This window comes from Gossypium hirsutum, chromosome A10 (genome assembly GCF_007990345.1).
Source record: "Gossypium hirsutum isolate 1008001.06 chromosome A10, Gossypium_hirsutum_v2.1, whole genome shotgun sequence".
NCBI classification, from domain to species: domain Eukaryota; kingdom Viridiplantae; phylum Streptophyta; class Magnoliopsida; order Malvales; family Malvaceae; genus Gossypium; species Gossypium hirsutum.
Window position 1 is genome coordinate 25,114,641 of NC_053433.1, and position 11,239 is coordinate 25,125,879.

The following is an 11,239-nucleotide window of genomic DNA, read 5'->3' on the forward strand; positions in this document are numbered from 1 at the left end:
TTGTTTTAGACCCTCCATCACCACTACATGACACAACACTTATTTTCCAAAATCTACTCTAATTTTCCTCTCTATCAAAACATCTCGTTTTATTATATTGTAACATCTCCTTAACTAAACAAAAGAACGCTTTATACAAAGAAAATTGTTAAAAAAGTAGCGAGTACAATGAATTGAGCTCATTTATTGGAATGGATTCCATAGAATTATCATTCTGTAACACTTCAAAAGTATAGTACAACAGCTAAGTACGAGTTCTCTAAGGGAAATCCTTTGATGCTTTCCTGCATATGAAGGCAATGCACTTGTAAAGCACGTAGGCCAACTACCAAATGCTAAATTATTGAAACCTAGAAAAAGACCAACATCTTCAGACCAGGCTATGTACAAACAAGTGTGTAATGACACTCTCGAGGAAACAAACCTTCAACCCAACTCGCTGCTGCATATGGGTGGAGGAAATATGATGCAAAGCTGCAATTGGTGTACAGAAAACTATTGTTAAATATAATACAGATAGGACTCTTGATGTTCAACCCTGCATCTATACGATTCATGATAAAAGTATTATTACGGTAGACGAAGATGATATTATCATCCCATACATGCGGACATTACTCTTATTTTAGAAAGTTCCATCTTTCATCTTCAATTATTATGAAAGCATAAGGAGTACATGCAAAACATGTCAATGCAGTATTGAATTGAGTTAGTCTTTTTAAACGCATAGCAAACAGCTCATGCCTGCAAACCGTAATCTAAGTTGTTTCTTCGATTCTGTTCTTTTCTAAACCCTAATCAGCTACATCCATCTCTCCAAGGTAAAGAAAACTTGCCTTCATTATAATCAACGAGGTAGCATAAACAATGACACAACTGAACACATAGAAATTAAAACTCTCTCTTTTGGTTTCTCCTCTTTGAAAATGGAAGAAATCTTCTTGTCGCTGTTATTTGCGAGGCCAGACGTGTTTGCAGAGCTCTAGTTTCGTCTGCTGAAAATACGCTAACAGAAGAGCACTTCGTGTATTTAAGGTTTTGGTTCTTTTCTGTAAGTCGTTTTATCCTATACGCTTTGCCGTTTCACAATATTTTCGCCTCTATTTTTTTTGCGGCTTTTATTTAGAGCTAATAATTTCACCGCCACACATTGATGACTGATGATTCACATCAATTGCCCACCAAAATCCAGAAACCCCCAAAGCCTCAATCCCATAAATAGCCTTCAAAACCCATCCTTCCCTCAATCTCGAATGCCTTCATTTCTCTCCAAATCCTTCCTCCGCTTGCCCCCTAAATCCCTTCTTTTTCCCATGTCCACTGTCGCAGCAGCCAAATCCCGCCTCCGCGGCGTCGTTTTCGATATGGATGGCACCCTCACCGTCCCTGTCATCGACTTCGCCGCAATGTATAAGGCTGTCCTCGGAGACGTCGAGTACAAGCGAATCAAAGCTGAAAACCCCTCTGGGATTGATATCTTGCACCACATTGACAGTTGGACTGCCGAAAAGCAGCAAGAAGCTTACAAAATTATTGCTGATTTCGAAAAACAGGGCCTTGATCGCCTCCAAATCATGCCTGGTTAGTTTTTGGTGGCTGTTAAAGTGAAAGGAAAATGTCAGGGTCATGTTAATTATTATTTGATTTTGTTTGATGATTTGATTCTGTCGCTTTCAAGTTCAATTTTCAAGTTATATGCTTGAATAGCATTAAAATGCAAGGATACCCTTTTGAAGAGGAAATCTGCTTCTTTCGTACATATTCGAATACACACACATATACACAATTTTGTTACAATATAATATTTTTTTGAACATATGGAAACATTTAAAAAGTAAACAAGGATACCCATTTTTATTTTGAACTCATCCTTGTTTGACAATCAATCTGAGTCCATGTAATATGGATATGCCGTTTGGTTTCTTGTTTTGTGTTTCATTGAATTAGTTTGTATCAATTATAGAACATGAATATTTGTCCATTATTATTTGGAAAATGTACTTATGTTTGTGGGGTTTAAAGTAAAATTAGCTGATGGATTGTTCAGTTGCAGAGTGTTGAAATTCATGTATCCTTCAAGAAGATTAAAGAAGACTGAAAGAATGTCAATGGAGAGAATTGTACTCTGAATTTTATTGATGAAATCTGAAAAACTTGCTTTTCTTTTCATCACTCAATGTATTTGTGAACACAACAATTAAAAAAACTGTGAAAAACTTGGGTTTAAGAATATCATTAGCTAGCAAGTTCATATGCTTTGTTTTTGGGCAAATGTAGATATCTTTCATAGTTTCCCAATAGTTACAAGGTAGCAAACATTTTGGAGTATTTTCATGGGGTTTCCATTGATTTATTTTCATTTGATGTTTGTCTTGGATTTTGCCTTTGTGCTTGCTGGGGCTCTCTCCTTTTAAGTTTAGATTTAGCAACCGCAGTTCTCTATCTTTCAGCTGAAGAGCTTCATTTATTTTCCATTTTACATGCTAACCAATTTAAGCTTGTGACATTTGGTTGATAATGTTGCAGGTGCAGCTGAACTCTGTGGTTTTCTTGATGCAAAGAAAATACGGTCAATTTTTGCTCCTACAATTATCTATTTTTCATATTAAGATACCTATTGGTATTATAGTTATTGCCTCGCACCAAATCACTGAGCTTCCATGTATGCTCCATGTGTCTTGACTATTTGGCTCTCTATTATTTGGACTTAGGTACGAGTGCCGGATACAAGTATGTATCCAACATGGGTATATTCTTCTTTTCTGAGATCCTCTGTGTGTTTGGAGGATTCTTAGATAATCGTATCTCCATATCCATGTCCAAGCACAAGTACTTAAAGAAAATTGAAGAGTTGAAACACCATAGGTTGGACCAACTACTATAGCTATAAATAACAACTTGCTTTGCTGTGTTTAATTTTTCTGTAGTACTTAGGATTTTAATCTGTCAACCTTTCTTTTTTTCATGGTGGTGTTTCTAGATGCTAACCTTAGTTGCTTCCATTTATTTCAGAAGGGGACTAATCACTCGCAATGTCAAAGATGCAGTTGATCTGTTTCATCAACGATTCGGAGTAAGTTATGTGAAGCGTGAAACTGAACCATTCTGAGCTCTTTTTTGTTTGGTTAGATTGGGAGACAAATGAATATTAATCTAACATTGATAGTTTTCAGATGATGTTTTCTCCGGCACTCAGCCGAGAGTTTCGTCCTTATAAACCGAACCCTGCTCCTCTGCTGCATATATGTTCGACTTGGGACGTTCAACCAAATGAAGTGATGATGGTTGGTGATAGTCTTAAAGATGATGTGAGTGTTCTCTTCAAAAGCAAGGATACTAAATAATGAAGAGAAAACTGATTATCCATCTCATTTATCATCTTCATACGACATGTATTTGCAGGTGGCTTGTGGGAAAAATGCAGGAGCATTAACATGTTTGCTTGATGAAAATGGGAGATATGGCTCTCAAGACTTCGCCAACTTGGATCTAACACCAGATTTCAAAGTGTCTTCCCTGATTGAAGTTCATTCTCTTCTGAAATCCAATTTTGACTTAACACCCTGATTTCCCGGTAAAGGTCCTACACTAGATTTATCTGGTGGCCTTTTTTACCTTAAGAAAGGAAGATTTTAACAGTTGAGGAACACTTGAAAAGTGGAAAACAGTAGTGGTAATTAAGGAAGTGAACTTTGGTATAAGATGCTGCTTTGTTCATCTGTAGGCGGCAAAAAGAGAGCTCTTTTGTAGCTGGATAACCAAAGGGTTCTGTGTGTTGTTGAACACGAAGCATGTTGGTATGTATTTTATTTTTGGTACCTTTGTTGTTCATGTAGATGTTCTATTGTAAAGGAATATTAGGCAGAAAGTCCCTCTTTGTTAATCTTTTTTTCATTGGTGAATTCTATTATGTTAAAGAAGGAATATCTTTGTGAAATACCCGTTACTCTCAAATTTTGGTCAAGCTGATCCCCAACCAGAAAATTGGGAGTGTGAAAGCTGAATAAACCGAATTGACTTAATTTAGGTGTTTTATTTTCTTTAATTTGTATTTTTCTTAAATTTGATATACTTTCAATTTTGTTTTATATCAAATTCTTTATAAAAATTTATTAAAAAATCTAAATCAAATAATGTTTAATGAACTCAAAAAGGTACCTACCAAGATATATTTCCATGGTCACTATATATGATCATATTTTTTACTGTTCTTGACGAGCATATGTTAATTTAGATTTTTTATATATATTAATTATTAAAATATTGATGAATATTGTGGATTGTTTAATAAGATTAAGTTTTAATAATAAATATTTAAGTGTATGAAAATGGGTTGTGCAATTTATTCGGTCTGATTCACTTCGGTCGGGTTTTTGAAATTTTTTTTTTCACACCCCTACAGAAAATGCTGCCAAGTCTCATATTACAGGAGTTCTATCAATGCAACTATTTTCTGATGAGGCACTCTCTGATCTACTTTCTAACCTGAATCATTAAACGATACGCACAACAGATGCAAAGCAGCGAATCCCATGTCAACAAATATAGAAGGAACTTCAAAGAGTTCACAAAGCAAAACTACATTTTAAGAAAGGCAAGTTCCAGTTCTACACTATGGTCCTTCAAACCCTAGATCCTGTTATAGCATGGCCGCCCTTAGGCACCGGCTGGTCCTCGTATTCGGTGTCTCGATACCCTGGTCCATACCTACTGCCAAATAGACCAGCATGGATCAAACAAACATACAAGAGTTCGGTTAATGTGAGGATCATTATGAGAGCTTCAATTACTCTCAATCTCCACCCTCTCCACCCTCCTATATTTATATGCTTGCAAGCAAACCTGTCAAGCGAAAACAGTTGTTTTCAAAGATGAAAAATGGAGTAATGGTCGAGTTTGATAAATACATAAAATGGGTAAAATGCGAAGTTCACCCAAAGGCTAATGCAGTCAAGGCCCAAGCTATTAACGAAGATGAACCAGCTTCAGCCAAACTATCACTTCTCCAAGACCTAATATGACCCCCTCCTGCTAACTTTGAAACTATGCCGGCTACAGCAGCCAAGATTGCGATTGTCAAGAAGAAACCGGTGGCTCCATTTCCACCCATACCTGAAACACTTCCCTCGGGTTAAAACCAAGCAACATAATGTATTCTTTTAAACGTAACAATAGGGTTATCACTTACTTGGGTGAGCAGTTTGGCCATCGATAAACCGATTAAAACACCAGCTAGCGAATCCGAGCACAATGAAATACATGATCAAGTTGAGAAACAGCAATGGAGCTGCTATATTCCTTCCAACTGTGGCCATAGTTAAGTCAGATAGAACGGTTGAAGAAGCAGACAACCCAAGCAAATTTGCTGACTTGAGCCTAAAGATTTTGAGCAATGGCAAAAGAGTATGGCTATGGATGGTTAATATAGGGGAAGTTATAAGGTGGATGGGATCTACGTGTACAGCAGTGAGGCAATGCATGCAAGCGCAGGGGAGTGGATACAGGTGGAAGGACACTTGTCGAAAATGGTGTTTACGTTTTACAGTGATCCTTCTCTTCTGGAATCTGGAAGCTTTAGAAATTCTGTTGACGGTGTTCATATCCAGTGTTTCTGAGAATGTATTATTAGTTTATTACCCAGCGTTTAAATTCATCAGTTTCAAATTTCTTATTGTCCTATTAATCCAATGGGTGCATTTTCTAGAATTCCTAAATTTGTTTAAAATTTCAACTCTCTTTATCATTTATTAATTACGTAAATATTATTATTTCAATTCAAATTAAATATTATTATTTATGAAATATTCGAATTTGAAAAATTTTCGTTGCATACTCAAATCAGTAAAAAAATTAATTAAATAATTAAATAACAATTCAAACAATTATATCTAACAATTTAAAAAATTACAACTGATTGAGTCTTAGCTCAATTGGCATTGATATTATTATCAATACAGGAGGATATAGGTTTAAGTGCACTGAAATACATTATTCTTCTATTTAAGGGTTGGGGATGGATTATAGATACTTTTAGACATAAAAAAAACATATATGATAACAACCAATGTTTAATTTTTATAAACCCCTCAAATGAAAATGTTATATTTCTGAAGCATTAAAATGGATCACCTCCAAACCAATCAACACACATTTACAAGTTCAAAAATTCAGTAATTCTTTGAAGAGAAGATTTTTGCAGACTCGAAGCTCCTTCCAAAATCTTAGAATGTTTTTTGAAGAAATCTTGAATAACACCATATTAGTTTTGAAGAAAGTTTCCTTCTAATCTTATTTAACTAACAGAAAATAGGCTAAACTTGTTTATTCGAGATCAAACCTAAAAGGCCCTTGAAGCAGAATCATCCATCTATAAGAATAAGTCTAGAAGAGCCTTCGATCAAACCTCTTTCAAATTCGGTTGCATCAACACTAAAGATATAAAACTTATTTTAAAAATCATGTCCCGACAACCCTTAAAGTAGACTCAACCATCCAAGATCAAGTCTCAAAGATCCTTTGTAATGACCCAATTTCTAGTGTTATAAAAAAATGCAATTTCGGGATCCATTTCCGTAAATTGAGTCCCTAAATATTAAATAAGGATATTTACGGAGTTAATATTTAGACGAATTGAAATTTGGACAGACAATTTAGCCGAAATTTTGTTTAATTTAGGCCTTGAGACCAAATTATAAAATTTGAATTGTTATAGATTTTTAATTAGGAAATGGTTTGGGGACTTAAATTGCAATTATCTAAAGGACCAAAATGGTTAATAAACCATTTTTAAACATCCTTTATTGGATGGTGTGAGGATTATTGATTAAATAAGTAAAATTAAGATTAATTATAACTAAAACATAATTAAATAAAGTTAATTAAGTCATAATCCAAGTATAAAAATGAAAATTTGGTGGATGGAGAGATAAATTTTATATTCTCCAACCAACTATTAGAAAAAGAAGAAGAAGAAGCTTGACGAAATTTTACGTTTTTGAAGTTTTTGGTCCTTAATTCAACTAAGTTCTTAGCCATTTTTTTATTTGTATAATTTTTTTATCTTGGAAGCTTGAATAAGCTAACGATTGAGACACACGTCCGTGTCTTTGCCCGTGTGCTTAATTCTGAGCATTCTATTTCTCAAATTTAAGGTGCAGGGGACATATGGCCAGACCACATGCCCATGTGCTAAGCCGTGTGTCACACACGGTCAAGACACACGCCCGTGTGTCTACCCATGTGGATAAAATAAAACCATTTCTAGCTTCATTTCTCACTCGAAACCTTACCATAAACCTACACCAGAACTAGCATTCATAAACCAACCAATCCAAGCATTTTAATTAAGTTAATTTTACCATTTAACATGGTATGTCACTACATGCTTTCATACTTTTAATCTTACCTTATTAAGCATACTCGTTTAACCTTTCTCAATCAATCAATAATAAACACTTATGTTATCACCATGAAATAATCTTAATATGTGTATAGATATCAATACATAATCATCACTAGCCATTCTAATGGCTAGATTACAATAATCATTTACATTTACATGCTAGTATGACCAATTAACCTATACATGCCATTATAACCACAATTGTTTTACCATATGTACCGAAATGAGCTGATAGATAGTATGGGTGATCTTTGCCAAGCTTCCAATCCAACGAGCTTCCAATTTACTATAAAATAGGGAAATAAAACTAAGTAAGCATATAATTCTTAGTAAGTTCATATAACATGGTGCTTAACTTACCATTCATTGTATTGCAAGATAAACATGTAAAGCACATTCAATCAATTTGATCTCAAGCCCTACACATATCCTCATTGCCCTTGTTAGTCATATATTTCATAATAACATCAATAAACATATATGGGCTCAACACAATCAGATTTCTGAATATATATACTTTCCATATCACGTATCCATATAACACGTGAAACACCCCGTACTCGTAACTCACACCGGAGCGAAATACAAGGCATTACCTAACTCGGTCTCATGCACACAAACGTTCCTCAAGTCGTCAAGACTTGGTCCATTTTATAACGTTTTCAATTTCTACTTTAAACTTCTTATTATGGGTCTACAAGCCCCAAATTGACCATTGAAAAATAGAAAATTTAACTTTGAAACAAGATACACGCCCGTGTAGAAGGGCAACACGCCCGTGTGCCTTTTCAACATGGTCGTGTTGATGGCCCGTGTGGCTCACACGACCTAAGCAATACAAGGATACACTCATGTCCTTCACCCGTATAGAATTAATTCTAAATACACACCTACAGGGGTTTTCATACGGCTTGGCACACACCTATGTCCCTGGCCCGTGTCCTTCACACGGCCATGACACGCCCGTGTCCTAGCCCGTGTGCAAAAACATAGACATTCTATTTCTGATGTCAACATATCTAAAATGTTACACGGCCAAGGCACACGCCCTTGTGCTAGGCCGTGTCCCTCACACGGCTAAGACACACAACCATGTCTCTGCCCGTGTGTTTACTATCATGTATACTGACTTGAATTTTTATGTGTAGGGGACACACGGCTGGACAACACGCCCATGGGCTAGCCGTGTGTCACACACGGCCTAGACACACACCCGTGTGGATAATATAAGGCTATTTACCAAGCCCCTTTGCCACCCTTACTTACATAACCTACACAATAACCACCAAATCCAATATAAGACTATCTTAAGCAACCAAATCATCCACAATAGACAACAATCCATACAAATCAAAATGAACATTAGCCATCATTTGAGGCTTAATGTAAAATAAGGGATTTATCCCAAGCCAACACATTTGGCCAAGTTAATATTAACACAAAACATAAGTCTAGTTCCCTATACATGCCATATTCAAAAATATAAATCAAACTATACCGAATGCTTCGATTGATAGTGTGATCGATATCTCTGACTTTTGTTGATCCTTGAGCTAGATAGGTGGCACTATAAGAAAAAAAGAAAGGAAAGGGAGTAAGCATAAAGTTTAGTAAGTTGCATATAAATAAATATACAACAAAAATTACCATTCATTAACATGCTCATAACACAAAAGTTGGAGCAAGCATAACTTACTCATCACTATCCATATAAATCTCATAGCATACATCGAGCTTATATTTCATACATTTCAAATAGGAATCTATACCACTCACAACATGGTTATACTATGCTCATTAACTTAAGGTCATAATACTCACTGTTGGACCATTCAGAACACTACCGGATATGCATTAAGCCTCAAACGTGAGTAAAGTGCCAAAGTAATATCCCAGACATGGTCTTACACTGACTATCATCTCGTAGCCGATGCATGTCCTAGACATGTCTTACACTAGCACTCGTCTCGATGCCGATGCCATGTCCCAAACATGGTCTTACACTGGCTCTAATAATGTGGCTGATGCATGTCTCAGACATGTTTTACACTAGCCCACAATAACCCATATGTCATGGCATGAATATCCGATATATTTCATAAGTTCGAACAGGAACTCTACCATCTCTATTATCATCATACTTTCTCAATTTCAAAATCAAGAAATTCATGTTATATTAATTCAAATACAATTCAACACATATACATTAGTGATGTAGTTGTATTATTGACATGTAGCTTACCCCGGATTACAAAATGTGGCGACTAGTCGATTTAGTCGATTTGCTTGGCTTTTTCCCGGTCTAGTTTCAGATTTGGTATTTCTTGATCTATAATATAAAAATGAAATTATTTAGTCACTTTATAAATCTAGGCACTCTAAAATTCTTAATTGGGAAAATGACCAATTTACCCCTAAACTCTTGTAAAATGACCATTTTACCCTTAAGCCCGAAAATTGATTTTTATTAAATTTCTTCACATATTAAGTCCATCCGAACCCTTTTTACTCTTATAGCAACTCTAAATTCCCACCATTTTACATGTTTAACATCTATTTTACAACTTATGCAATATATCCCTTTTAGGTGTTTTCATGCTAACACATTTCACAAAAGTTGTTTATAAGACACCCAAGACTTATTTTCTTCCATAAAATTCAGAAAAAATCACAAATCCTTTCATGAAAAAACCCTAGACTCTTAATCATTTTGCAAAATAGTACCCCCATTAGAAAGCTTATGCTTCAAGGGTCTCAAAAGTACAAAAATATTTAAGAAAAGTCATAAAAATACTTACTTGCAAGAGGAATGAGTTGCTGAAATTTTTCAAGCTTTCAACCCCTTATTTTTTTTGAAAATTCGGTGGAGAAGAAGGTGGAGAAAAAATGATACCATTTCCTTTTATTTTATTTTTAAACTAGTCAAAATTGGTCACCAACTCACCTAATTTTGACAAGTTTGTCTCCTCTTTGACTCTATGGCCGGCTATGCCTTCTTCCAAGGGTCTATTTTCCTTTTAAAAACACCTAATTTTGGTTCTCTAACTATTTAACACCTTTAGCTATCAATTCAAGACTTTTGCACTTTATGCGATTTAGTCTTTTTTCACAATTGGGCTCATAAACGCTAAAATTAATCCATCAAATTTTTCATGCACTCTTATAAACATGCCATAACATCAATTAATAATAAAATAATTTATTAAAATTTGGATTTGTGGTCCCGAGACCACTATTCTGACTATCCCCAAATTTGGGCTTTTATAATTCTCCCCCCTTAGGGATTTTCGTCCCGAAAATCTTACCGGCGAATAAGTTCGGATATTGATCTCTCATAGTCTCACCAGGTTCCCATGTGGCTTCCTCGACTCCTCATGTCTCTGCCACAAAACTTTCACGAGTACAATACTCTTATTTCTTAACCGTTTGACTTTTCGAGCCAAAATCTTGACAGGCTTTTCGGCGTAAGTCATGTCCGGAAGAATTTTAATCTCTGTTGGCGCAATCACATGCGAAGGGTTTGATCTATACTGACGTAGCATGGATACATGAATTACATTGTGAATCCTTTCCAACTCTGGTGGCAAAGCTAATCGATAACCTCATAAGGTCATATAAAACGAGGACTCAACTTGCCTTTTCTACCAAATCTGAGGACTTTCCTCTATGGGGACACTTTTAAAAATACCTTATTCATTTCAAATCCGCGTAGGATTTCTGTCTATCCGAGGCGGCTTTCAAGCAGTCAGGAATCACTTTAACTTTCTCTTCAGTCTCTTTGACTAATTCTACCCCGTGAATTTGACCCTCTCTGAGCTCGGTCCAATATAAGGGCGT

At 35.5% G+C, this 11,239-nt stretch overlaps 2 protein-coding genes across 3 annotated transcripts; one reads left to right on the plus strand and one right to left on the minus strand.

The window, feature by feature from the left end:
- The first annotated feature begins 1,064 nt into the window (after window positions 1-1,064).
- LOC107952056 (haloacid dehalogenase-like hydrolase domain-containing protein At2g33255) lies at window positions 1,065-4,022 on the plus strand. Of its 2 annotated transcripts, XM_041079256.1 has the most exons (6): window positions 1,133-1,581; window positions 2,527-2,569; window positions 2,712-2,865; window positions 3,013-3,073; window positions 3,174-3,308; window positions 3,403-4,022. In XM_041079256.1, exons 1-6 carry the CDS (start codon window positions 1,369-1,371, stop codon window positions 3,565-3,567), a joined length of 771 nt encoding a protein of 256 aa, XP_040935190.1. In that variant the 5' UTR covers window positions 1,133-1,368; the 3' UTR covers window positions 3,568-4,022. The 2 variants fall into 2 exon arrangements, with proteins under 2 accessions (XP_016742789.1, XP_040935190.1); XM_016887300.2 differs by lacking the exon at window positions 2,712-2,865 and having other exon boundaries at window positions 1,065-1,581.
- A 311-nt stretch (window positions 4,023-4,333) lies between these two features.
- Window positions 4,334-5,615, minus strand: LOC107952657 (membrane protein PM19L). Its single transcript, XM_016887841.2, has 3 exons — window positions 5,189-5,615; window positions 4,935-5,112; window positions 4,334-4,842 (listed from the first exon to the last, which is right to left on the minus strand). The coding sequence occupies exons 1-3, from the start codon at window positions 5,598-5,600 to the stop codon at window positions 4,623-4,625; spliced, it is 810 nt and encodes a 269-aa protein (XP_016743330.1). The 5' UTR covers window positions 5,601-5,615; the 3' UTR covers window positions 4,334-4,622.
- Window positions 5,616-11,239: the final 5,624 nt, after the last annotated feature.

Excerpts from the sequence above, each read along its gene's own strand:
- LOC107952056 (XM_016887300.2), top strand. The coding sequence starts at position 1,161 with ATGATTCACATCAATTGCCCACCAAAATCCAGAAACCCCCAAAGCCTC. Across the intron at positions 1,582-2,526 it reads TCGCCTCCAAATCATGCCTG|GTGCAGCTGAACTCTGTGGT; the intron begins GTTAGTTTTTGG and ends ATAATGTTGCAG. Across the intron at positions 3,309-3,402 it reads GTGATAGTCTTAAAGATGAT|GTGGCTTGTGGGAAAAATGC; the intron begins GTGAGTGTTCTC and ends ATGTATTTGCAG.
- LOC107952657 (XM_016887841.2), bottom strand. The coding sequence starts at position 5,600 with ATGAACACCGTCAACAGAATTTCTAAAGCTTCCAGATTCCAGAAGAGA. Across the intron at positions 5,113-5,188 it reads TGGCCAAACTGCTCACCCAA|GTATGGGTGGAAATGGAGCC; the intron begins GTAAGTGATAAC and ends GAAGTGTTTCAG. Across the intron at positions 4,843-4,934 it reads TTGACTGCATTAGCCTTTGG|GTTTGCTTGCAAGCATATAA; the intron begins GTGAACTTCGCA and ends TTCGCTTGACAG.